General features: G+C 40.9%; 1 protein-coding gene across 10 annotated transcripts in view; it reads right to left on the reverse strand.

Annotated features, from left to right (window-relative positions):
• DOCK10 (dedicator of cytokinesis 10) overlaps positions 1–24,276 on the reverse strand; it is a 278,280-nt gene that overhangs the window by 53,362 nt on the left and 200,642 nt on the right. For all 10 annotated transcript variants that reach the window (XM_046018397.1, XM_046018398.1, XM_046018396.1 and 7 more), the window contains exons 18-27: positions 23,869–23,934; positions 22,020–22,112; positions 18,053–18,176; positions 17,738–17,859; positions 17,277–17,363; positions 14,336–14,428; positions 13,769–13,887; positions 11,348–11,417; positions 7,872–7,985; positions 6,156–6,227 (exon numbers count right to left, since the gene is read on the reverse strand). In XM_046018397.1, coding sequence (XP_045874353.1) covers positions 6,156–6,227; positions 7,872–7,985; positions 11,348–11,417; positions 13,769–13,887; positions 14,336–14,428; positions 17,277–17,363; positions 17,738–17,859; positions 18,053–18,176; positions 22,020–22,112; positions 23,869–23,934 — 960 coding nt within the window. The remainder of the gene's footprint in view (positions 1–6,155; positions 6,228–7,871; positions 7,986–11,347; positions 11,418–13,768; positions 13,888–14,335; positions 14,429–17,276; positions 17,364–17,737; positions 17,860–18,052; positions 18,177–22,019; positions 22,113–23,868; positions 23,935–24,276) is intronic.

The following is a 24,276-nucleotide window of genomic DNA, read 5'->3' on the forward strand; positions in this document are numbered from 1 at the left end:
TGGCTCAGTGGGTTAAGCCGCTGCCTTCGGCTCAGGTCATGATCTCAGGGTCCTGGGATCGAGTCCCACATCGGGCTCTCTGCTCAGCAGCGAGCCTGCTTCCCTCTCTCTCTCTATCTGCGTGCCTCTCTGTCTACTTGTGATCTCTCTCTGTCAAATAAATACATAAAATCTTTAAAAAAAAAAAAAGTAAAATACATATTAATTGCAAATTATTCAAACAGTGTAGAAGTGTAACATGTTCTATGACCTCTCACATCTTAATTCCCCTCCCTTCTCTCTTAAAAAATAATTATAATGAATATTATTCTAGATTTACATCAACACATAGTTCTCTATTTTTTTTTTAAAGATTTTATTTATTTGACAGAGAGAGAGAGTGAGAGAGGGAACACAAGCAGGACGAGTGGGAGAGGGAGAAGCAGGCTTCCCGCTGAGCAGGGAACCCCATGCAGGACTCTATCCCAGGACCCTGAGATCATGAACTGGGCCAAAGGCAGACGCTTAATGACTGAGCCACCCAGGCACCCCATAATTTTCTATTTAATTTAAAATCAATTATTTTGATTTTTTTAAGACTAGGCATGCCCCAAATATTAAAGTTCGATGAATGAGTAACTGAGTGAGTACAGATGTTGGCTTAAAATGTTCTCTAGTAAGTTCCAGGTGGTCTTTTCTGAAAAATTGACTTCAGCTTTATTGAGGTATAACTGACATATAAAACCATAAGACAGTTAAAGCATACATTGTGTTTTTTTAAAAAGATTTTATTTATTTATTTGAGAGAGAGGGAGCAAGTGAGAGCACAAGCAGAGGGGAGGTCAGAGGGAGAAGAGTAGAGGGGGAGGGTAGGATAGCGAAAGGGGGAGAGGGAGAAGGAGGCTCTTGAGAAGCAGGGAGCCTCGGGGTTTGATCCCAGGACCCTGAGATCATGACCTGAGTTGAAGGCAGACGCTTAACTGACTGAGCCACCCAAGTGCCCCTAAAATTGTGGTGTTTGATATACATGTGCCCTGTGAAAGATTCCTTCCATCTAGTTAATTAACATATCCATCATCTCACATATTTATCTTTATTTTTGTGTGCGTGGGAACATTTAAGTTTTACTCTTAGCAATGTCAATCATACGACACACTGTTATTAGCTATAATCATCGTGTTTTACATCAGATCCTCAACCCTTCTTCATCCTGTAGCTGTACGTTTGTACAAGGTGATCTTAACCTCACAGTCCCAGCATATGCTGCAGCGGGTGCCACTGAGAACTCATAGTCAAGAGATGTGTCACCAGATACATGGATGGACCTACACTCTCTGGGTCCCCAAAGACCACCCCTCAGGTCCAGGAATCTTCTCCTCCTGTTGCACTTCCTACACAGGGTGGGGAATTTCAGGCAGCTAAGTTTTCCCATCTATCTGTAGTTCATGAGTTTACCCAGTCCTTTGGACAAGATAGGCAAAATTGATTCACCTTGACAAGTTGGTTTTAAAATTGGACCTACATTTTCACTATAGATGGAAACACAAAATTTAGAGATAGACTGACTACGTAATTCTAAGATACTCTGCACCCAGCCTTCCGTGCTGCTGAATAAAAACTGTGGAGGATGAAGTTATAGGAATCACTTAGAACATACATAAGTTCCACTATGGGAGGCTGCTTTGGTCTACAACTGCCTTTTCCTTTCCTTTCCTTTCCTTTCCTTTTCTTTCTCTTTTCTTTTCTTTTCTTTTTCCTTCCTTTCCCTTCCCTTCCCTTCCCTTTCCTTTTCTTTATCTTCTCTTCTCCTCTCCTCTTTTCTTTTCTTTTCTCTTTAACTAAGTCAAGGCCCTCAGGTGCTTCTGTGCACTGGATTTTTTTTTTAAAGTCAACTTACCAGGACACTGCTATATAGAGTTTTGGGATATTATGGTTACTCTCCATGCATACTTAACACTTAGTGTGGAAGTTAAATTAAATTAACAACAAATAAACCCAAGGAATTTAATCACATGCATCATTTTCATTCTGCTCCATATACCGTGGGAAATAAGAGTAAACAATTCTTCTACACGAAAGCAACATTCACTTTTTAAATAATCAAAGCACATTTGTAGATTTCCTCTTTTCCTTTTGTTAATTCTCTAAGATGCATGAAACAGACCAGCACCGACATTGTCTTCACACAAGGACACGTGTTGACACCTTGGGCTTTGATGTTCCCTGTTTCTCTTTTTCTCTTCCTCTCTAACTCCCCTTGGGGTCCACTCCCACTCTTAACATAAAGGTGTTCTGACTGGTAAATACACAAGTAGTATTTTTAACTGTTCTCCAGAAGTATATCTCCAAGGCTCAAGGTGGGAGAATTTCTGCTCTAAGGATTGTGGATTTCTGTCTCAAGACAGAGGAAGAAAGGGGGCAAGGGGATGGCATAGTCTAATCTCAAGCAAAAGAGACAAAACAGGCTGGGAGAATCTGGGCTATAGTACTGCATAGTTCGCCAGGAGCAGCCACAGAATGCATGAGCTGACATTCAGACATTTGGCAGTTTTTGGGAACAAGAGGTTATGGGAAGCAAAAGGTTAGCCAGTAAAATGAACCTTTTGCCACTAGAGATGAGTGCAGAGAAGGCACCCAACATTTCCTTGTAAACAGAAGCTTGCCTTGGTCAAGACAGCAGAGGTCACGGGGAGGTGCTCTCTGCCTCCTGGGGGACTTAACCAGGCATCTTTTCTGACATCCTCAAATCTCCCACACTCCACGATGACAAAAACTCTTTTAATGGTGGGAAAAGCCATACACTTCCCAATTGAAAAAAAAATAGAAAGAAAGAAAATGCAGATAGCTTCAGAGGTGTTTATTATGAATGCTTTTTGGTCAAATGATCATATCAGGTCTTTCCTACTGTGATGCAGGGAGATGGTTAGAAAACTGGAAGGTGATGGTCCCTGGAAGAAAACTGGAGTGTGGAGTTGCGCCTGAAGGGGACAGTGAGAAGGCAACTGGAATCGATGAAGATAAATTGTTAGATGCAAAGACATGGCCCATGATGAATTCCTTTATTCTTAACTGTTCATAAGCGTGTCTGTGACCTATTTGAGCAGACATGTACTCATGGGAATGAAAGGATTTTAGTCCAACCTGTTCTTTTTACAGATGAGAAAACAGGCTCTGAGATATTAAATGTCTTTTTTATCATCCATCAAGTTAGTCGTAGGGCAAGGATTTAAAGTTTCCTAACTCCAACACTGCTTAAAAACAGAGAGATAGGGATCATTTTTATCTTCACATTAGATTTTCTCTTCCTTCCTGACAGGAGGTTTTTTATCTCTGGAAGAGGGAGAGTGGATACAGCTGAAAAGCAAATATAAGACCTTAGAGATAAGTTAAGGAGCTCCAGAGTTGATGTCCAGCCAAGGGAGATCTGTTATGCTTGGTTCAAGCCATGGCTGGAGAGACCTGTGGTGTGGAAGCATGGCTGGGGACATCTGGGTGGTTGACCTCAGCATGGTGGCTCTGCACATTTCCCTGAGCCCTCAGCACTAGTATAAGTGTCCTACACCTCCCTACTAGGAGATCACATTTCTCCCAGGTGGGAGACCCTGCAAAAACCTTTCCCTGCAAGGCATTAGGCAAATCCTTCAGGAGATGTCTCTTCTCCTCCCCTGGAGCCCAGGCTAATAACTGGGGTTAAGTCCCAGCTTAATCCAGCTATGAACCTGCTGAGCCTGAGAAGATATGAGAATATACCCCAAGGAGCTCTAAGAGTTAGCTGACCTGTGCCAAGCAGGAGCTATGGGAGTTCCTTTAAGATTGAATGTTAAATGTGTTTTGATAAGGGGGCCATAAAGGAGAGTGAATAAGTTAAAACTCATTGACATGGGGTACTTTATCAGGACTTGGGATGAATTGATCCTGTTCTCATTGTTAGGATGGCTCTTAGAACCCTGGAGATAGCACATTCTAAGCAAAGGAAAATGAGAATGCTTGAGGTGCCCTTGCAAATGACAGAGGAAGGAATAAAGAGGCAGAGGAAAGTGGATATATAGGAATGCATATATTGAGACCAGAAGGCCCACTGGATGGTCAAGTTCTATAGGAAGGTCCGGAAGACACACCATCCACACCAAAGCCATGAAGAAGTTGCTGGGACCGACATCCCTCAGAAGATCAGTGATCTCCCATCTGCAGGTGAGACAGGCATTCACAGTGCTGTCTCACTAACAGCCATGGAGATGATGTTCACCAAAGTAGCAGGGGCCATGTGATGCTACTTAACCTCTAGAAGCCAGAGGGCTGTGATTATCCTAACAGATGGCAAGGTTAGAGGGCAGCCAAAGGGGCTAGACTCTCATGGAGTTGTAGAGCTAGTTAATAATGTGTGGGTTCCCTCTGGGAAAAACAGACAGCAACCAACAATGACAATGTTTAATCCACCAAGAGGGCAGGAATGGACTATCAGAGGAAGACGAGGATGCTTGCTCCAAAAAATATTCATGATGCCTTTCTCTGTTCTTGGACCTGAGTCAATTTCTGATCTGGTACACCCTGATTGAAGAAGAGAGGGAGTCTCTAAAAGACAACCCCCGCAATACTTCAGTAAGTATATACCACCATGATTCTGTCAGTCCTTCTACAAGTGACCCTACAGCTATTTACTCAGGTGACCACACTAAAGAGAGGGGATTACTCACATATTTCAAGCACTATTAAACACAAGATCTGAGTTGATATTGATATCTGAAGGCCGAAAGAATCATGACATTTACCCTGTTAGAGTGGGAACTTACAGGGACCGGTAAGAGTCCTGACTATAATTCTGTTAATTGTGGGTCCACTGGTCTCAAAGATCCACCCAACAGTTATTTACTGATGCAAATGTGTATTTATACATTATGCATTGACATAATTGGCATTTGGAGTAATCTTACAGTGGATGCTTGGCGTGTGGAACTTTCCGAGTGCAAAAGGCCAAGTGGAAATGTCTGACACTGCCCCTTCCTGATCAAGAGTGAAAATAAAGATGATATCGCTGTTCACCACCATCCCCACCCAAAACAGTATTCTCATTTACTCTCTTGGTGGCAGAGGTGTGGAGTCAGAGGTTTCCCTTGGTCTTACCCACTATGGGAGTGCAGAGAAGTCTCTGTGGAACTCAGATGGTCAATCTACTTAAGTCCTTCTTATTCCTCCTTACCCAATTATAACTACAAATAATCTGGGTAGAGTGTGATTACCAGAGGCTGAGACCACTCTGGACCACTCTGAGGGCTGGGTCTCACCACAGTGTGGTAAGTCATCAAGACCTTCAGAGGTGCTGGCCGAGGGTGAGGGGGTGAAAAATGGACAGAAGAGAAGGGAAATAATGAGATCATGTAGGGCCTTGAGATATACTGTGGAAGAGCAGGTTCAAGAGCACATGGTCCAAACAGAGGACTGTGGCAGCCATGGATATGCACAGCTCAGATGTTCCTTCAAGGCAAAAATCTACTAGGAAGAATATAAATAATTGCTAAACTTCAGGATCCATTCAAGTGCTCATGCCAAGGCCACACTTTCCCGAGACTGCTTCAAGTTAATAACTGAGCTTGCAGAGACATCAGACCAGACCATCAGCCCCATGCAGGAGTCTCCCAACGAACATTCTCTGATCTCAGATTGCCCACTGGCCTAACCAAAGTCTTCCCACTGCAGAGTGATTTTTGGCCAACCCTCCTTCCTTCCTTTCCATCTCCTTCCACAGGTGTTAGAACTTCCTGCTCCTGGGGCGCCTGGGTGGCTCAGTTGGTTAAGAAACTGCTTTCGGCTCAGGTCATGATCCTAGAGTCCCAAGATCTAGTCCCACATGGAGCTCCCTGCTCGGCCAGGGGTCTGCTTCTCCCTTTGACCTCCCCCTCTCATGCTCTCTCCTCCCGTTGTATCTCACAGATAGAATCTTAAAAAAAAAACAAAAAACAACAACTTCCTGCTCCTTTTGTCCTTCCCCCTCATCTTTTTGCACTTCTAATTTTATCCTGGTTTCTGAAGGACCTGTACTGACACACACAATCATTTCTCTCACTTAAAAAGCAATTTACATAAATTGCTAAGGTTTAGGAAGTAAATAAAAATGGTACTAATGACAGCGTATTCATCAGCACAATTGTTGGATAATATTGTATTACCTATGATCTTACCTGAATTTTATTTGTGTCAGTCAAGTGCTGAGCCATTGATTTTAGGATAATTGCAAAGAAGAACCAAGAGTGCTATTAGAAAAAGAAAAGACAGTAAGAAATTTATTATGTTACAGCAAAATAATGATAACTCTGTGCTCTACAACATGTAATATTATAAATCTTTATTTTAAAATGTACTTTGGAATGGATGGGCCAGCTGCACACATGACCGTCCAGTCTGCACAAGTGAGTGCTGTCCACAGATCAGTGACTCTCTTCCACTTTAAGGTGCTTCTTCCTCCAGCCTGGAGTTAAACTCTGGCATCACGATTTCCCCTCTGAAGGATGGACTTAGGAAAGAGGCCTTTGCAGAACCTGGAATATGCCAGTAAGCCCTTAAGGCAGGAGTCTCCTGGGGATCCTTAAGGGAGTTAGGGATTCCCAATGGGCATTTCTCTTGGTTTCTCTCCCACCTTTTCCTATGGGGAGGTGTGTAGCTAGAGAAAACCAAAACATGTACCTGCATGAAGGTCCCTTTTTCTTGGGTCTAAGGGTCATTCTTATCCAGATACAGAAAGTATATGTTGTCCATGTACAGTTTAAAGAATATGCCTTCCTCCCATTTTCTCCATCATAGATAACAATTTTGAATTCTGTTCAAATGAATGCTAATCATTCCCTTACTTTACTTCGTAATTTATTTCTTTATGTAACAGAGAGATCACAAGTAGGCAGAGAGGCAGGCAGAGAGAGAGTGGGGGAAGCAGGCTCCCTGCTGTGCAGAGAGCCCGATGTGGGGCTCGATCCCAGGACCCTGAGATCATGACCTGAGCCGAAGGCAGAGGCTAAACCCACTGAGCCACTCAGGTGCCCCGCACTTCTCACTTTCTAATACACAATTTAATTAATTTTGTTACTATGTCTGTCATTTATTGTTTTTATCCCCCATTATAATGCAAGCTTCCCAAGGGTAGAGGTCTTTATTCTATTCTCTGATGCCTGCCAAATGCTGAGTTTGGTGCCTGTCCCATGGGGGGCCCTTGGAACATCTTTGTTGCATGGACAGAATGAATATACTCATAAGACTAATTTAAACAAACTGCTTGGCCCAGAATAATTTGAGTTTAGGGAACTAATATTGATGTTTATTGATCCCGCCTCTCTTTCCAGCTACATACTAATCAATCATCCATCTATCAAGTCATGATAGGTAATTAATTTAACTAGGGACCAAGTCCATTCTTCTATAATAATTTAGTCATCTATTTATAAGCTTCTCACCATGTCTTCTTTATGTACCTACAAATGCATGTGTTTCAACTTTCTGCAGTCAAACCACGGCTGCTTTGTCTGTTTCCTCTCTGTTAGCATATTCATTAATACATCATTAAAACTTTTGTTGATACATTTCCTCTTACGGTGCCTAAAAGCCCCACAAACTTTATTTTTGCTACAGTTAGCACTTTTGAGTGTTTCAGATGATTCTCAATAGTTACTCATTCTGTCTGTGGGCCAATGGACTCCACTCGGGACCACTGTATATTTTCTGTTCCTCTGACACAGATCTCTTTTTGCTTAATATTATATACTACAGTTTCAATACAATTTATGACACTTATGCCAGAAACTATAAGAGAAAAGATCTATGGAAATCAATGAGTCTTATTATCTTCCAGGGATGAGAGCAAGCGATCTCTTGTGCTAGCAGTTGAAGGATTGTTTCAAATTCTTTACCTTCAAGACATGCTTTACTGTTGTTGAGTCATTTGATTTCAAAAGACCAGTCACATTTTTAGCCAGTTCCTCATGTATTGTTCTCTCCTTGCATGCCGTGGTCTTGAACACGAACTGAAGGAAACCCAGAAAGTGAAAAAAGTTAAAGACTTAAAAAAAAAAAAAAAAAAGAAAGCGTCAAAAATTATGTTACACGAATAACTCGTATTTCACAATTATCTGCTCATGCCAGATTTTGTCATGAAATCAATGAAGGCCCAATGATAAGAGTAGTACACAGTCGTTCCTATTTAGGGCTTTGCACAGAGAGGGCTCAGCTCACCTAAGCTCTCCTTGAAACTCTTTTTGCAGAAATCAAAGGAAAGAGCCAGAGAGCAATTTAGCAGGTTCAAGGAAACATGGAGGGCTTTGACCCACCTACTCAGGACACATTTCCCCTTCTCCTTCCTTCCACTGGTAACAGGTGACATGGTAGCATTTCTTCATCCTGAAAGGGTAGAGCACCCACTCAAATAGCCAAGTGGGGAAGCAGGTGCCTTCCAGAGGCCAGTAGGTGAGCTCCCCACACGCCCAGTTTCTTTCACCTCATGCTCAGACACAGCTAACAAAGGGTTCATGAACGTTGGCCATCAGTAAGATAACAAATGCTGCTCACTTTTTTTTCTCTCGAAAGTCTGGTTTTGGGGTGCATTTCTGAATGTATGTAATGGTTTTAATTTTCAGTATTTCTTCCTAGAATTTAAGGGTATCAGTACCCATTTATGCACATATCTTAAATATAAAATGCTTATCCCTGATTATACTAGTTTTCTTATGAGTTGGTTTTGCCTCAAGAAAGGTTATTTCTTCATAATCTTCACCACCCAGACTTCACTATAATCAAGAGTGAAGGCAGGCAAGAAACTCAAAGCAGGAGCCCATTCACATTAGGATTTATAATCATATCTTTGAACTTTGCAACTCATAGACACCTAAGTTGCTTTGATGGAGCCTGACTTCTCCAAGCTCATTGCAGAGGAGAAAGATGAAGCTAAGAGATAATGAAACTGGCCCAAATCAGGAGTAATATGACTTTTTTTTTTTTCCCTCATGAATTGTGACTCATGTGAGGGTACCAGCTACCTGGTCCCATGTAGTTATTTAACACCAACAGCATTAAAACTAGCTGTGAGATATTCTTATTTTAAAATTTTGGCTGGAACATGTCAGTGCCATGAATTGCAATAAACCATGGCATTTAATTAGATTGACTTGAGACACACATCTTTGCAAAAGACATGGTATATGCGTGTATTTTGGATACTGTAAATAGGGTGAGTTAGCAGCATTTAGCACCACTGAACTTGAAATGGTGTTTAGTTTGCTCCTGAATGTATATAAATTCCATTGAATATATCACATCTTTCAAGGACATCAAAGCATGTATTGGTACCAGCCCCTCAGTTTTCATTATACACCTAGATATAGGCCTTAATATTCATCTAAATGTTAAAAGATACTTTTTTTCCACAGGGAATTAAAAAAAATCAGACTCCTTAGTCAAGGTTTAGTCTGTTAACCATGTACTGCAACAAGGAGGTCAATCAATCACAGAATCATAGAGCTAGATGTTCATTAGGTCCTTCCCTTCTCACTTCACAGAGGAGAAAAAATGAGGTCCAGAGAGGCTGATTACTCAAGTTAACTATTTAGCCTTGACTAGAGTCTAATTTCCCACGTGCTAGTTTAGTGTTCTTTCTGGAGTAAAATTCCGGTTGATAATATTTGTTAGGGTGTGTCCACTTCAGATATGTGAAAATATTTTTATGAAATACCTTTAGGAATTGTTATAAGCTTGAAATCTCACTTAGGTATACATTTCTGGATTTCACCCACTTCAAAGCAAACCAAATAAGCAATCTCTTATATTGCAAAATCAAATTGTTACATCAAGAGATTTCAAACATCCTGGTTAAAAATGAAGACCATACCAGGATGCATTCCAATACACCTTTTCAAGAGCATCACAGAATGAGCCTGAGAGCTGATTTAAGGTTCTCATAAGGAACTTTCTTTGGCTGTCACAAAAGCAGTCATAGCATCGGTGGGTTCTTAACATAATCTTCAACGATTCCATTGGAACGAGGTAAATACTTGTGTTGAAATGAGGATGGCTTTGTGTAATATGGACTGGGGAATTGTTTTCTTCTTAGATCCTTTGGTGATTGAAATGGAAAACTTGAGTTAAGCATTGAGAGAAAGTTCCATAGATGATTCTGTTGAATGTAAATTCATCAGTACTGGATTAAAGTATGCTACCATTCTGTCTTAAACAGAGAGAAAAATAAACAAGCATTTGTAGGTCAACTGTCTTTAAGCAACTGAAATGTACATCGTGTTGGATAAAATTATACTATAGGGAAACCATTGTGAAGTAACTATTTTTGGCAGGTGGGCTATTTTAAGGAAGGGCACATGCTCATACTTGAGTATTTCAGGCTTAGTAGAAATTTCAGGCAAGTAGAAATTATGCAGATATAAAACCATAATGTAAAAGTCCTTCAGAGAGATTCACTCCAGAATGAAATTTCATGGGAAGTTTTGTTTTGTTTTTCACTCATTTCCAGCACAGAAACCCCCACATTCTTTTCTAGTCACCTTTCTAGATGTCTAAATCATAGGAATATATGTTTATTGGTATAGATTAATGGAATAAATTCTTTAAATTAAAAAAGTTCTGTGTCTCAAAAAGGTTTAATCTGTACAGAAAAAAATAGAAATTGAGCTCCTCCATGCATCATAAAGTAATACAAGACTCTCTCATTTCTCTCTGGATGGATTCTTTCTTTTCATTCAAGAAGATGACATTTAGGCAGGAACTCTAATGTGCAAACATCATCACAAGTTCACTGGCATTAGTTCATAGGCCAACTGGAAATGAGAATATGAACATGTCTGAGTGAACACTTGACAAAGGACGCTGGAAGCAGTGCACAGGGATGGAATGGGCTAGTGGATCATGCCCGAGGATAAAGGACTTAACATACCAGAAGCAGGTACAAATATACAGTAACTGGGAAAATGAAATAATGCCTGAGAAAACAATAAAAAGAGCTAAGAAAACATTACAGAAGAAACACAGAGCAGTCAACAAACCAATAGGGAAAATATTCCGTAACTTTACACAAGAATTGTATTTATTTGTAATGTGAACTTCAAGAGGGCAATCCTTCTTTCATTTTCTCTTCTCTTTCTCTGCTCTTTCCTCCCATATAAATATTCATTTGCACAGGTACATGTTATTATACATTTAAATAATATGTCTTGACCATAATGCAAAGAGATGGAATTCTAAGTAGCTAAGGGGAATGCTTGATATTATCGTGGTGAGCCCCATCCAGCTAAAGGGAGAAAGGTCCCACTTATTGCAGACAGGAAATGAGACAAATCACACAGCACAAGGGGATACACCCAGGGTCCAAGTGGAAACTTTGTACCTTAATGTACGACTGCACGGAGTGGTCCAGCTGCTCCTCATGGCATTTGGCCACAATGTCCGTCAAAACCCTGGAAAAACAAAACTGTTTAGTGGTCTTTCTGGAAAAGGTGGGAAAATACAACTTGGTTGGGCACTGGAGTGCTTCATAAACTGGGTATTTAATAGGTACTGAATGAATGCAGGAACCAATTTCAGACTCCCCCTTCAGATGCCCCAATATCTATATTACCCGTGAACCATCTCCAAGCCTTGAAATCTCTAAACACTAAGATACAAGGAATATCTATGCCAGCAATATCACACTGGAGACTCTTAATGGCTTGCATGTTGGTTAACACTGTCTTCTTGGAATAAGGATCATCTTTGGTATCTCAAACCTCTAATTATCACAGTCCTTTTAAAGAGAGCTTCCCTTTCAAAAAGGCGGCAGTACATATACTTCTGTAAAAAGCCATTAGGTTGAGATTCGGGGTTTTGTTTTTATTTCCCATCTTAGCTGGTGAAGTGTTTCTAGCAGTAGTGAGGGTACAATTTTCATGTTAATACGTCCAGCTGCCCCATGGCTGTAGCATTTTGGAATGTTTGGGAATTTCAGCACATCTCTGTTAAAATATTGAGGAGTCTTATTCACGAAGACCCATATATTCACGCTGAAAAGAGCCTCAATTGAAGGCACAGTTGGGGATTTTTAATCTGGGTCTAGAACTGGCTGTGGTGGGATTGTTAGACATACTTTAATTTTCTAGAGTTTCAGGGTGCTGCTTTAAAAACAAGACTAAAGACCTTCATTCTGAAAGAGATTAATAATATGCTTACAGGTTTGTGAAAGTTCTGGACACATTTCAATGTCAAGAGTAATTTTTTTTCCAGAGTTCTGTGACTGCTTTTCTTTTTTTTAATGAACATTAGACATATATGATGCTTTTAACTAATTTAAAATAGTATCTCTAGGGGCACCTGGGTGGCTCAGTGGGTTAAGCCTCTGCCTTCGGCCCAGGTCATGATCTCGGTCCTGGGATCAAGCCCCGCATCGGGCTCTCTGCTCAGCAGGGAGCCTGCTTCCCCCTCTCTCTCTGCCTGCCTCTCAGTCTACTTGTGATCTCTCTCTCTCTCTCTCTCAAATAAATAAATAAAAAAAATGAAATAAAATAGTATCTCTATAGAGAGGAAATTAGGTTCATCAAAATCACTAGACAGATTAGTAATGTTGGAAGAATGTAATACAGACAAATTTAAAGAGATAACAATTAAAAATTTTAAAAAATCTAGATATGAGGACATGGAGAAGCAACATGGGGGGTTAGGGGGATAGGAGAAGAATAAATGAAACAAGATGGGATTGGGAGGGAGACAAACCATAAATGACTCTTAATCTCACAAAACAAACTGGGGGTTGCTGGGGGGAGGTGGGGTTGGGAGAGGGGGAGGGGGCTATGGACATTGGGGAGGGGAGGCGAACCATAAGAGACTATGGACTCTGAAAAACAACCTGAGGGTTTTGAAGGGTCAGGGGTGGGAGGTTGGGGGAACAGGTGGTGGGTAATAGGGAGGGCACGTTTTGCATGGAGCACTGGGTGTTGTTCAAAAACAATGAATACTGTTATGCTGAAAAAAATAAATAAAATGGGAAAAAAATTTTAAAAAATCTAGAGTGAATGTGAAATGGTACAACCACTCTGGGAAACAATTCAGTATTTTCTTAAAAAAATGCATATGTAACTATCATATGACCCAGCAATGGCACTCGGCATTTACTTCAAAGAAATAAAAACTTGTGTTCACCTAAAATCTACCCCAAACTGAAAAAATCCCCAGATGTCCTTCCTATCTATCTATGTGTCTCTCTGTTTATCTATCTATCATCTATCTATCTATCTATCTGTCTGTCTGTCTGTCTGTCTATGTCTGTCTGTCTATGTATCTATCTAAAATTTTAACAGATTCGTAGTTACCAGGGCTAAGGGGTGTGGGCTGGGGGCATGAGGGAAGTAATTTTGTATAAAGGGCAACATGAGAGATCCCCGTGGTGATGAAAATGTTCCACGGTCTGTTTCTATCAATGTCAATATCTCGGTAGTGCTACCACGTTCCAGTTTTGCAAGATGGTACCATCAGTAAACTGGGTAAAGGGAACAGGGTATCTCTCTGCATCATGACTGCATGCAAATCTATAATGATCTCAAAATAAAAAGCTTAATGAAAAAACAAAAGGGAAAGTTAAAAAAAGAGGTCTGAAGCTTTATCCAAATGATAACAGATTTGAAGTCAAGAACTCAAGAGTGGAAATATACTTAAAATCTGAGACATATGTTCAAGTGAAATGCACGCATGCACACGTGGGTGGTCATTTCCTTATCATCACAGTTTTGTGCACTCACAGACAGTAAGATCTCATCTCCTAAGACCATGGGAGAGATACCTGGTCACAGTTGTACTTATTTCATCTTCTTCATTCTGTACCAGCACCTTGAAGAGCTGATTCAAGATTATAGGCAGAAAACTCATGATTGCATGAATCTTTTCCACATTCAGTAAGTTCTGTAGTAAGTTAGTGGGAGAGAAAGGGCACTGATTAAATTTAAAGCATGTGATGTGCTTCAGAACTCAAATATGAATCCTCTAGCTCACCTTTATCTGGCTTTATTCTTCATTACACTTAACATGCCATGTGGCATTGGGACACAGTTGCGAGGACCTGATATGCAATCATCTAATTTAAAATCAATTGATTCTGATTTTCAATCATTTTTATTTTGGGAAAAAACCCTGATGGTTGCTTGTTTTGTAAACAACAGGCAGAAACAGTTTAGGAATTGAGAAATAACCATTTCTCATTAGGAAATGAGAAATAACCAGAGAAATAACTCTCTGAATTGATAAGGCATTTAAAAATCGTCTCTTAGTTTGCTACTCATTGGAAACTGTCAAGGTCTCTTTTGCCTGTTTCTGCCCTGGAAACACGGAAACGATTTGCATGTCATGTTACCTTACAAGAGCGGATGAAATTCGAGGTAGGTGACTGAGACATATCTTTCTCTCTTTTTTGGCACTGTCGGAAAAATGCGTTCACACGGGGATCCTGAAACAGCAAATAAAATGTTTATCTGATGACACCTAAGCTGTATAGCAATTATGCTGATGGAGGGCAAGTGTTTCTGGAGGACAGATGCCTCGATAAGCAGGTGCTTTATCAAAGAGTCGAGTGTGTGCTTTTCTTCTTAGTCACATGACAGTGGCTTGGGAAGCACTTCTCTTGGCTCCGCCCCCCCCCTTTTTAAATTGCCTTTTTTCATCTTCCTGTTTTTTTTCCCCACAGACTTTGATGTATTTTTCTTATATATTTCTTAACACACATGAGAAGGTGTACTCTTAATTTGCACAGGGATATTTTCAGACTTAGAATGCCTGAGCTAGTAAAAAATTAGGAAGTTCACTCTAACCTGATGAGATAAAACTGATTTGTACCCTTTGTTATGGGCTGAATTGTGTCCTCTCATAATCCACATGTTCAAGTCCTAACTCCCAGGACCATATTTAGGGATAAGGTCTTTAAAGACATAGTTATATTAAAATGAGGCAGTTAGTGTGGACCTAGTCCAAAATGACTGATGTTTCCATAAAAGAGGAAATTTAGGGGCAACCTGGGTGGCTCCACTGGTTAAGTGTTTGACCCTTAACTTCAGCTAAGATCTTGATCTCAGAGTCATGAGTTCAAGACCAACATACTTAAAAAAAAATTAAGGAGGAATTTAGACATAGGAATAGACAGCAGACACGTACTGGCATAGAGAAAAAGACCATGAAAGGACCAAGCAAGAAGATGGCCACTTACACACCAAGAAGAGAGGCCTCAGAAGCAACCAACCCCACCAACACCTTGATATTGGTCTTCTGGACTCCAGAATGGTGAGAACATAAATTTCTGTTGTTTAAGCTGTCCAAGCTGTGGTATTTATTACCGCAGCCCGCGTAAACTAATTTTCCCTTTAGTGCTATTTCTTGAAGAGGGTGGCACCTTAGAAATTCTCTAAGTTCTGAGCTAAGGGTCAGAATTATATAGTCAGAAAGTGAGACGGAGAGTTTTAGTGAAGATACACACTCTGGATATTTCTCTGGAATGTGTTGATTCTGGAAGGTATCTGTGATTTGGGTTTCTCTCAGTTCTGGGGTGTGTGTTTGTATTATATTTTCAGTTTCAGTTCACTTATTCATCTATTTGACAATTATTCATTGAACACTGACTATGTGGCAGGCCCTTGGCAGTTGTGGAGGACAGTGTGGAGGGCCAGGGAGACCCAGTTCCTTCCTTGTGGTCCTTCCACAATGCCAAGGAGACAGGTACCATACCGCCATGTCAACACATACCTACGTTCCAGGGAAGCAGGGGGCCATGTGGGTATACAACAAGATGACACAGCATGTTGGAGGGATCAGCAAATAGGAGAGGTTTCTTTGAGAAAGTGACATTTGAGCCAACGTCTGAAGGACCAGTGGGAGCTGACCAGGCCAATGCAGGGAGGGGAGGAAGAGAGAGAGATTGCCTTCTTGGCGAAGAGGGCTGAGTGTCGAAGGGGGAAGCTAAGCAGATAGAGGGATAGAGGGCATGGCGCTAGAGACGGCCTGGGCATTTGATCACTGAGGTGAATCCTGGGCTTGATGAAGGAGAATGTGTCCCACCAGGGCAAAGAGCATGTGGGCCGTGGCAGCGGAGGCAGAGAAAGATGAGTGGTGATGAGTCAGAGAGATACCTGGCCTGTTGGGAAGAAAGGGGCTGGACGTGTGAGGAAGAAAGACTGATATTCTGAGATATATAAAGGCAGGATTGGGTAGTGAAGGGCCATTCTGTGGGACTTGAGGAGTTTGGGTAGAGGACTGGGGAAGAGGGCTAAATCTGGCTTGAGGCCCCAGAGATTATGGAGAGAAATTCTGAACCAATATGTGTGTAATACCTGGAAGATGTCTTTTCTCTCAGCAAGTGAGTATTAGTAACACACTGAATTTAAGAGAGGAGAAATACAGTGTGTGTACTTAATGATTTGCTTTGTACTTTACAATTTGTATCAGGAAAGTCCTCACACTGACTTAAAATCAGCTGTCTTGCAGCGGAAGATGTGCGTCTGTGGTAATTTAGCAACAGCAATAGCAACATCTGTAGAGCATTTTTCAGTTCCTGAGATGTTTTCCCATGCGATTTCTCATTTTGATCCTTCCCACAACGTCAGGCAGATAGTGCTGTCACCATTTTCCTGCTGACAAAATAAGGACGGCAGGGGTGAGGGAAATTGTGCAGGATCACTGCGGAAGAATGTGGCTGAGGAGGCTCTTCAGTGCAGTTCTGCTGACCTCGTGGCCTGTCCATCAGGAGCACCAGGTAGGCCCTGGAATCAGACTTAAGTTTTTGTCTTGTCTTGTTTTGTTTTTAGATTTTATTTATTTATTTGATAGAGAGAGAGAGAGAGAGCGTGAGCACACAAGCAGGGAGAGCGGCAAAGGGAGAGGGAGAAAGGAGCCCTATGCGGGATTTGATCCCAGGGCCCTGGGATCATGACCTGACCCCAAGGTAGACGCTTAACACATTGAGCGACCCAGGCACCCCTCAGGTTTAGTTTTGAGGTAAAGATAAAATATCTTTCATTTCGACCTTTCCCATTTTTAATACTTGGGTGTTGTCAGTGAAATAAACTATTTCCAGGAGGGTATCATCCTGAGACAGATGTGTCTGGTGTTCTAGGGCTGAAAGGTTAGGGCATTCTAGCTCTCCTCAGAGAGGCAAAAAGTTATGCTGCAGACATTCTTCCTTTGCAATTCTCAGTCACCTGCCTCTCTGACAACTTGGGAAATGGTGAGTCCCCTCGTCTAAATACAAGAGCCCCCTGATGATTCTCCGTGTTAGAGCAGATGCTGAGATTTCAGGACAACACACTGACCTGAGTGTTCACTGTGGATACCACAAATGTCGATACTTTGAAGAGTGGTTTGCCACCGTCAACCCACTTAATATCACTCCCGCCATGCTGTAAAAAAGAGTATGTTACTGTCACTGTGACAAGTGAAGAAAAGAAAATAAACAGGTTATTTAGCTTATGTTAATTTGCCATCCGGATCCACTCACCTTACATGACTCTAGAGAGGCAAAACAGAAGATGCAAATACATTTGGCAATATTGGTGAGGGAGGCCAATGTGATATCAGGGGGGCATTCTAATGGAACACTTCCACTGGCCATAAATGAAACAAGACCTTTGAAATATTGTAGGTACTCAACTAATAACGATAGTGGCTGCTTATACTATGGTCTTTGGGTTCATTTAAATAGCAGACAGAAGGTAACCTCATGCCATTTAGCTCATGTATTTTTTTTTCTCTTAAATTATACATCACTCAATACCTTTCCACTTGCAGAATCTTGAAAGCTTAAATAATTAGGAGGCAGGCTTGTTGCTATTGGGATATTGTATTCTTGAGAAGCTATCTGATCATGTTTCATCAGGGGAAGCCAAGCATATCCAACTGTGCAAAGGAAGAACAAAGAGAAAACTTCTGAGTATAAACCTCCATGGCGAGGGGTAAAAGCAACGTTATTTGTCACTTATGAATAGAAAACCTCAGTAAAAAATTTAATAAATGGGAACTTTACAATACTTTCCAGTTCAAGTCACACAGATGACACGTAACTCTATCTCAGATCGCATCCTGTCAGTACCTGAAGTTTCCAGCGTCTCCTTTTTCTTGGCATTAGCCTTGGCATTTATGTCACAAGTGACGTGATAAAAAGAAAACAAAATATGGTGTTTCTCATGGAGCTGGGTCGGGAGCTCAATTTTCACCTGCAACGAGAGAGATAATAGCCAGACTAGGATGAAACTCTTTTGCCCTGGGTCAGGGTAAGACAAACCATAGACACCTTGGTCTTCTAAAAATTCTTTCCCTGAAACTGAGGACCACATTTCATAGTTAGTGTTAGAAGGACCGATTTCACTCTCAGTGAATATCCGTCCTGCTAACAGTCATGTGTTAAGGGGCTGATATTTGTATTTCTTTATTGTGTTGGGAGATGATAATTTAGAATGACTGGTATTTCTCATTTGATAGTGTATGTTAGTAGAGGATGGATTAAATGCACACACGTGCGCGCGCACACACACAACTACCTGCAGCGTGTCAAAAAGGCATAGATCAAAGGTCCCATCATCAAGGAACACACACTGAGTGAACTGAGTCATTGCCTGGTCCATTGTGCACAAGGACCAGTGCACGAGCATTGCTTGGGAGCTCCTTAGAAATGCATAGTCTAGGACACTGCCCCAGACATGTGGACACAGAATCTGCATTTTCATAAGATCCCAGGTGACTTATAGGCTCAGTGTTAAAAAACATGGCAGCAGGGGATGATGTAACGGAAGCACGGACATCTCTTTTTAAAAAGAACAAAAAACAGATGATGTGTATAATGTGTTAACCAAGCAATGAGCTATTTTGTGACGATATCATGCTGTAGCTATATGAAGAATGCCTCCGAATAAAATATAAAACATAATGTTATTACATGGTAAAAACAGATGTAATGAGGAGCCTACTCCATGTTCTTAAAAAGAAATGTTTTGACACCCTCTATATTGTATAGTGCTTTTCAGTTTCCAAATCTCTGAAACGTATGTTGTGAAAGTATGATACACTGTGTGTCATGTTGTGTCAGGTTGTGAGGATGATACAAAGGTAGGAATTGAGTTGAGAGAGGGTACAGGGCTTTGACTCACTAGGAGTTTTGCAGTCTAATCAGTAATGGAATCTTCTAGGATGAGAAACTATGTTTTTTGATAACTACTTCATGCAGAAATATCAGGATCCCATGGATGTAAGCTGCTTTCTGTTCCATGTCAGCAGCTAGGTAGTTTCCAGAATGGTCAAGCAATAGGTGTTAGAAAACCAAGGAGATTATCTGGCAGCTTCTTTATTAGACTTCTTCTGCATCTACCTATCCAACACATATTTTCACATTGTTCAGGAAAGGATTTATTACACTGATATTCAAAATGTTATGCCTGGAACCGCAGCAACATCATCTGGAAACTTGTTCAACAAGTATCCTGCCAATTTTCAGGCCCTGTTCCAGACATCTGGAATCCAAAAATCTGGGGTGGGTTACAGTAATCTGTGTTGTAACAAGACTTCCAGGTGATTCTGATGAATGGTAAAATGTGAGAGCTTCTCAATTAGAATGGTTTACAAATTTACACATTCTTTATATCCCAGTATGCTAACCTGGTAACAAAGGCTGATGTACACCTAAGAATATACAATAATTAGCCAAGAACCAGGTAGAAATTTCCTTTTTCTTAGCTAACATAAAGAGCATATGGGAATGCAATAAATTCTCAAGAATTCCAGTTAACTATGAATGCATCCTTCACTTAAATACTGCAAATATTTACATTGTAAGAGCACCATGAAATAATTCTTAATAATTTTTGCAATTAATGTAACCTTAGTTTTCAGTATACACTGTAGAGTTCACTGGGCTTTCATTACATACATGTTCTCCTATGGAAAAGTCCATGGCTTTTATAAGAATTCTGGGAAACACATGTGAGCAAGAAAGATTAAAAGCCAGAGTTAACAATGAGAATATTCTTTTTTTTCTTTTTGAAAAAAAATCTTATGTCTAAAGTGAATACATATTTCAGAGGGGCTTTTCCAAGGGGTCAGTTGATACAGTAAATATTCTATAATATGGTGATAGCCCTTTGCCTTAATTTTTTTTTCATCTTCTGTCCTGAATTTATAAGGAAAAAAGTTTAAGAGCATTAAAAAATGCGGAGGAGAGAGATAAGGTCAAGGGAAGTCTGTGGTTTCACTGAAGTTCCTTTAATTAGTTTTGAAAATATTGATGTAGAATAAGGTATGATGGCAGAATAATAGCTCCCCAAAGATGTCCTCATTGCCCTAATCTCCAGAATCTGTGAACAGGGCAAAAAGGATTTTTGAAAGTGATGAAATTAAGGATTTTAAAATGGAAAGATTATGTTGGATTATGGGGTCCCAATGGAATCACAAAGTCCTTATCAGAGGAAAGTCAGAGTCAGGGATGCAAGAAGAGAAGAGGGTCACCAACCAAGGCCTGTGGAAACTTCTAGAAGCTAGATAAGATAAGGCAAGGATCTTCCCCTAAAACCTCCAGAAGGAATGCAGGCCTGTTGACACATTGATTTCAAACCCATGGGACCCTTTTCAGAGTTATGACCTCCAGAAGTATAAGATAGTGGGCATGTGTTTTTCTAAGCCACTAAACTGTGGTGATTTACTATCAGAGCAATAGGAAACTCATGGTAAGTTGTGATATTTTTAATCCCAGACACCATATCAGCAGGTTGCATTGGTTCAGACTTTTGCTCCATAGTCATAAATTAAATTTAAACACCAATGCTATTTGTCTGAATCTCTTTATAATATAAGTTAACATGCAAAGAATAATCTACCATTGGCCCAACTGCCTTTTTTCACACATCTTAGAGCAGGGTGGTGAAGCTTGGGGTCCTGGAGTCCTGTAGCCCGGTCTGAATTCCGATGATCTCTTATTAGTGGTATGCCCTTAGCAAAGTTACTTCTCTGAGCCCCAGGCTCCTTATCCATGAAAACAGGAAGGTTAATTTTATGTCAGTTTGACTGGGCTAGCAGAATGCCCAAATAACCAGTTGAACACTATTTCTGGGTGTGCCTTTGAGGATGTTTCTGGAAGAGATGAGCATTTGAATTTGGGGACTGAGTAAAGCAGATGACTCCCCTGTCTCCCAGCATGGGTGCTCATCATCCCATCTGATGAGGCCTGAGTAGAACAAAAAGGCAGGAGGTTTAATTCTCTCTCTGCCTGACTACTTGAACTAGAACATTGATGTTCTCCGTCTACCCTTGGTGCCTCTTGTTCTCCGTCCTTCAGACTGGAACTGGAATTTACATCATAGTCTTGCTGGCTCTCAGGTCTTCAAACAATACCACTGGTTTTCCTGGTCTCGGGCTTACAGATGGAAGATCATGAGACTTCTTGTCTCCATAATGATGTGAGCCAATATCTCATAATAAATCTACCCATCTATACATATGCATCCTCCTACTGGCTCTGTTTCTCTGGAGAACCCTGTGGGGATTGAGATGACACCTACATGAAGTATACAGCATGGTGTCTGGCACATAATAAGAGAGTCTCAGGAGTTGGCCAGGGTAGGTCATGTTCCATGCCACAGTCAGAGATGATGAGATCCAACATCTCTCAAGTTCACCTACATCATGAGGCATAGTGTTGGCTCATACTCTGTCCATTTCTATTTTCTTTCCACTATGACATGAAATGTGGCTATTGATGGTAAAACTAACACAATCTTTATTATATTGATTAATGAAGTAAAAGAAAAAAATTCTCACTGTAAAGACTGATACCATAAAAACATAAGTATTTTTGAAGGGTGATCTGGCACCAAAACATCTGGATTTGCCACAGAACTCTCCCAGCAACTGTTATTTAATATAGTTTTTAAGTCTCACTTCAGTAAACACCAGCCAAGGCATGCCCTCAACCTGAGACGTGGTCGAGACAGTGTTTATTTTTGTGCATTACCTGACCCACTCATTCATCTATTTAGGAGCTTCTGGAGGGGCAGTAGAGGCTTGGCCCTTACCTCATCGGAGAAATCTGGATTCTGGGAATGGTGCAGAACTGCTGTGTGGGCAGCTGAGGTGAAGAGAGGTCCTCCAGGTTTTCCATAAATACACTGTTTAAAAAGTAGAATGATTATGAGTGTCTGAAATTAACCCGAAGTGCACACACACACACACACACACGTCACAACTCTTCAGTTAGCAATCCCGGAACAAAGATGAATTTTGTGATAACTTGCCAGGCTTCACTGATATCTAATTAACTTTGAACCTCTTCCACTTGCTCCATGTATTTCTTAGACAAGTTTGCTGCCAAAGAAATTCTGAAGACTTTAATTCATCATATAGTTATTACACCAACCTGAATCAGTTCGTTAGCTAACTTTTGATTACCAGGAGATAAGAGGTAAATTGCTCAATTCTGATTCCTGCAAGATAGCCTCTTGAAAGGGCCCATGGCACCCAGCTCTGGGTTAGAATTCAAGGCAATCAGTCCTGGGTAACTATGAGGTTTGGTTGGACCCAAACTCCTGACAAGCCAGCTCCCAACCAAGAATGCTGAACTAGAAGGATAGGATTGGTTCCAGGCCATTCTGCATTACTCTTCTATCCCAGCCCTAACCAAGCCAGGGGATGTCATATAGGTAAAGCCTAGGCATGCAGCTTCAAAGCTTTCTTAGCCCAAGGCTCAGGGTGCCTCCTCTGGAGTCTTCTGTATCTTCTGTGAGTCTTCTGTGTGATGCTTTAGAATGCACTGACATAGGACACCCATACAGCTGCTATTATTCTCTTTGCTGGAATTTTCCCCATAAACACTACACTAGTGGGCCTGCTGTGCTTGCCGTATGGTCATTGCCTTTGTTTGTTTGAAAATTCCGTTTTACTTCAATTTTTCTCTCCCGATGCTAACTGATGTTATTGCAGAACTTGGAACCTGTGGAGACTGACAGTGGCTCAAGACTATTTTAAAGAATTCTTTCTCCCCTGCATGATTCATTCAATCACTCACACTGATGCTCCTTCTTCTGAATCATGCTACGAATCTTCTTGGTACAGAGAACATGGCTGGTACCTGACAGAGTGCATTAAGAGATTATCTCAGATAATCATGGGGGTTAATTAGAAATGGGCTTTGTGCTTTACTATTCCATCCCTCTGATTCATGGAAACTGGGAAGATCTGGCCACAGGTGTTCCAAAAATAATTTTCCTTTCTTTCTTATGGGTTACTCTATGTTGTTTGAAGTCTCTAAAATAAAAACAGTCTATATCAGAGATGAACTCTGAAGAAAATGACATCCAGTTGCTCTTTTGGAGGTTAAAAAGCACAGTTCATACAAACCTTGTGGTCTTATGGGTTGGATTAAATCACATGATTTACAGCAGGGACAAACTTTCCAGAGTCATCTCTCAAGCTCCGCGGGCAGCTGGCCACATGCTCCTTCCGTGGACATGAGCATCCCAAGCGCCCGCTGCCCCAGCCCCTTGGCCAGTGTGCTGCAGCCCCTCGGCACAGGCCACACGAGGGCCGGCTGGGATGTGACATTTTAAGTCAAACATGCTGAATTGAGAAGCGGGCTCTTTGAAAGGGCAGAGTCTTGCAGAGGGGAATCTTTGCATTTATTTCACACTAGAGTGGTTTGCTTTTTTTCCAAGTCATGAAAAGCCAAGCAGAGCTATGAGACTGACATTTCTAATAGAACCAGTTAATGATGGCTATTACATCAGGTTCATTTTAGGAAATCTAACACAAATGTATTGACTTGCTCCTCTTTCAGTCACACTCAAATAAAAGGCTCCTTGGTGGTGAGGAGAACCTAAGTGCTGCCTTCCCCCTTGGATGCTGTATCCCGTCATGGACTTGGCTCACCTTCACGGGCTTGGCACCTTCTTCGTCAGAATTTTTGAATTCAATGCACACGGTTATATTTCGAGCCTGAAATTACAGAGAAGGAAAATGGAAATTGTAATTTCCTGTTAAATAATACACACACACACACACACACACCCAATCCAAGTGCCTAAAATAAGTAGCTTCTAATTAAATCTGAAAAATGTAGAATACCCAACACTTTCTTGTGACAGTATCCATAGTGCTCTGAAATACCAGGAGGACTTGGAGATATTATTTAAAAGGGAAGAAAAAACTCACATCTAAAGGAAGCAGATAGGCTATTTTCAGAGTATCTTAAGAAACTACAAAAAAAGAAGTCTAGAACAAAATAATTTAGGGCTGACGAGAAAAGATTATTAATATGTTATAAAACTGTGCCTCCTT

The sequence above is a fragment of the Meles meles genome, chromosome 9 (genome assembly GCF_922984935.1).
Source record: "Meles meles chromosome 9, mMelMel3.1 paternal haplotype, whole genome shotgun sequence".
NCBI lineage: Eukaryota > Metazoa > Chordata > Mammalia > Carnivora > Mustelidae > Meles > Meles meles.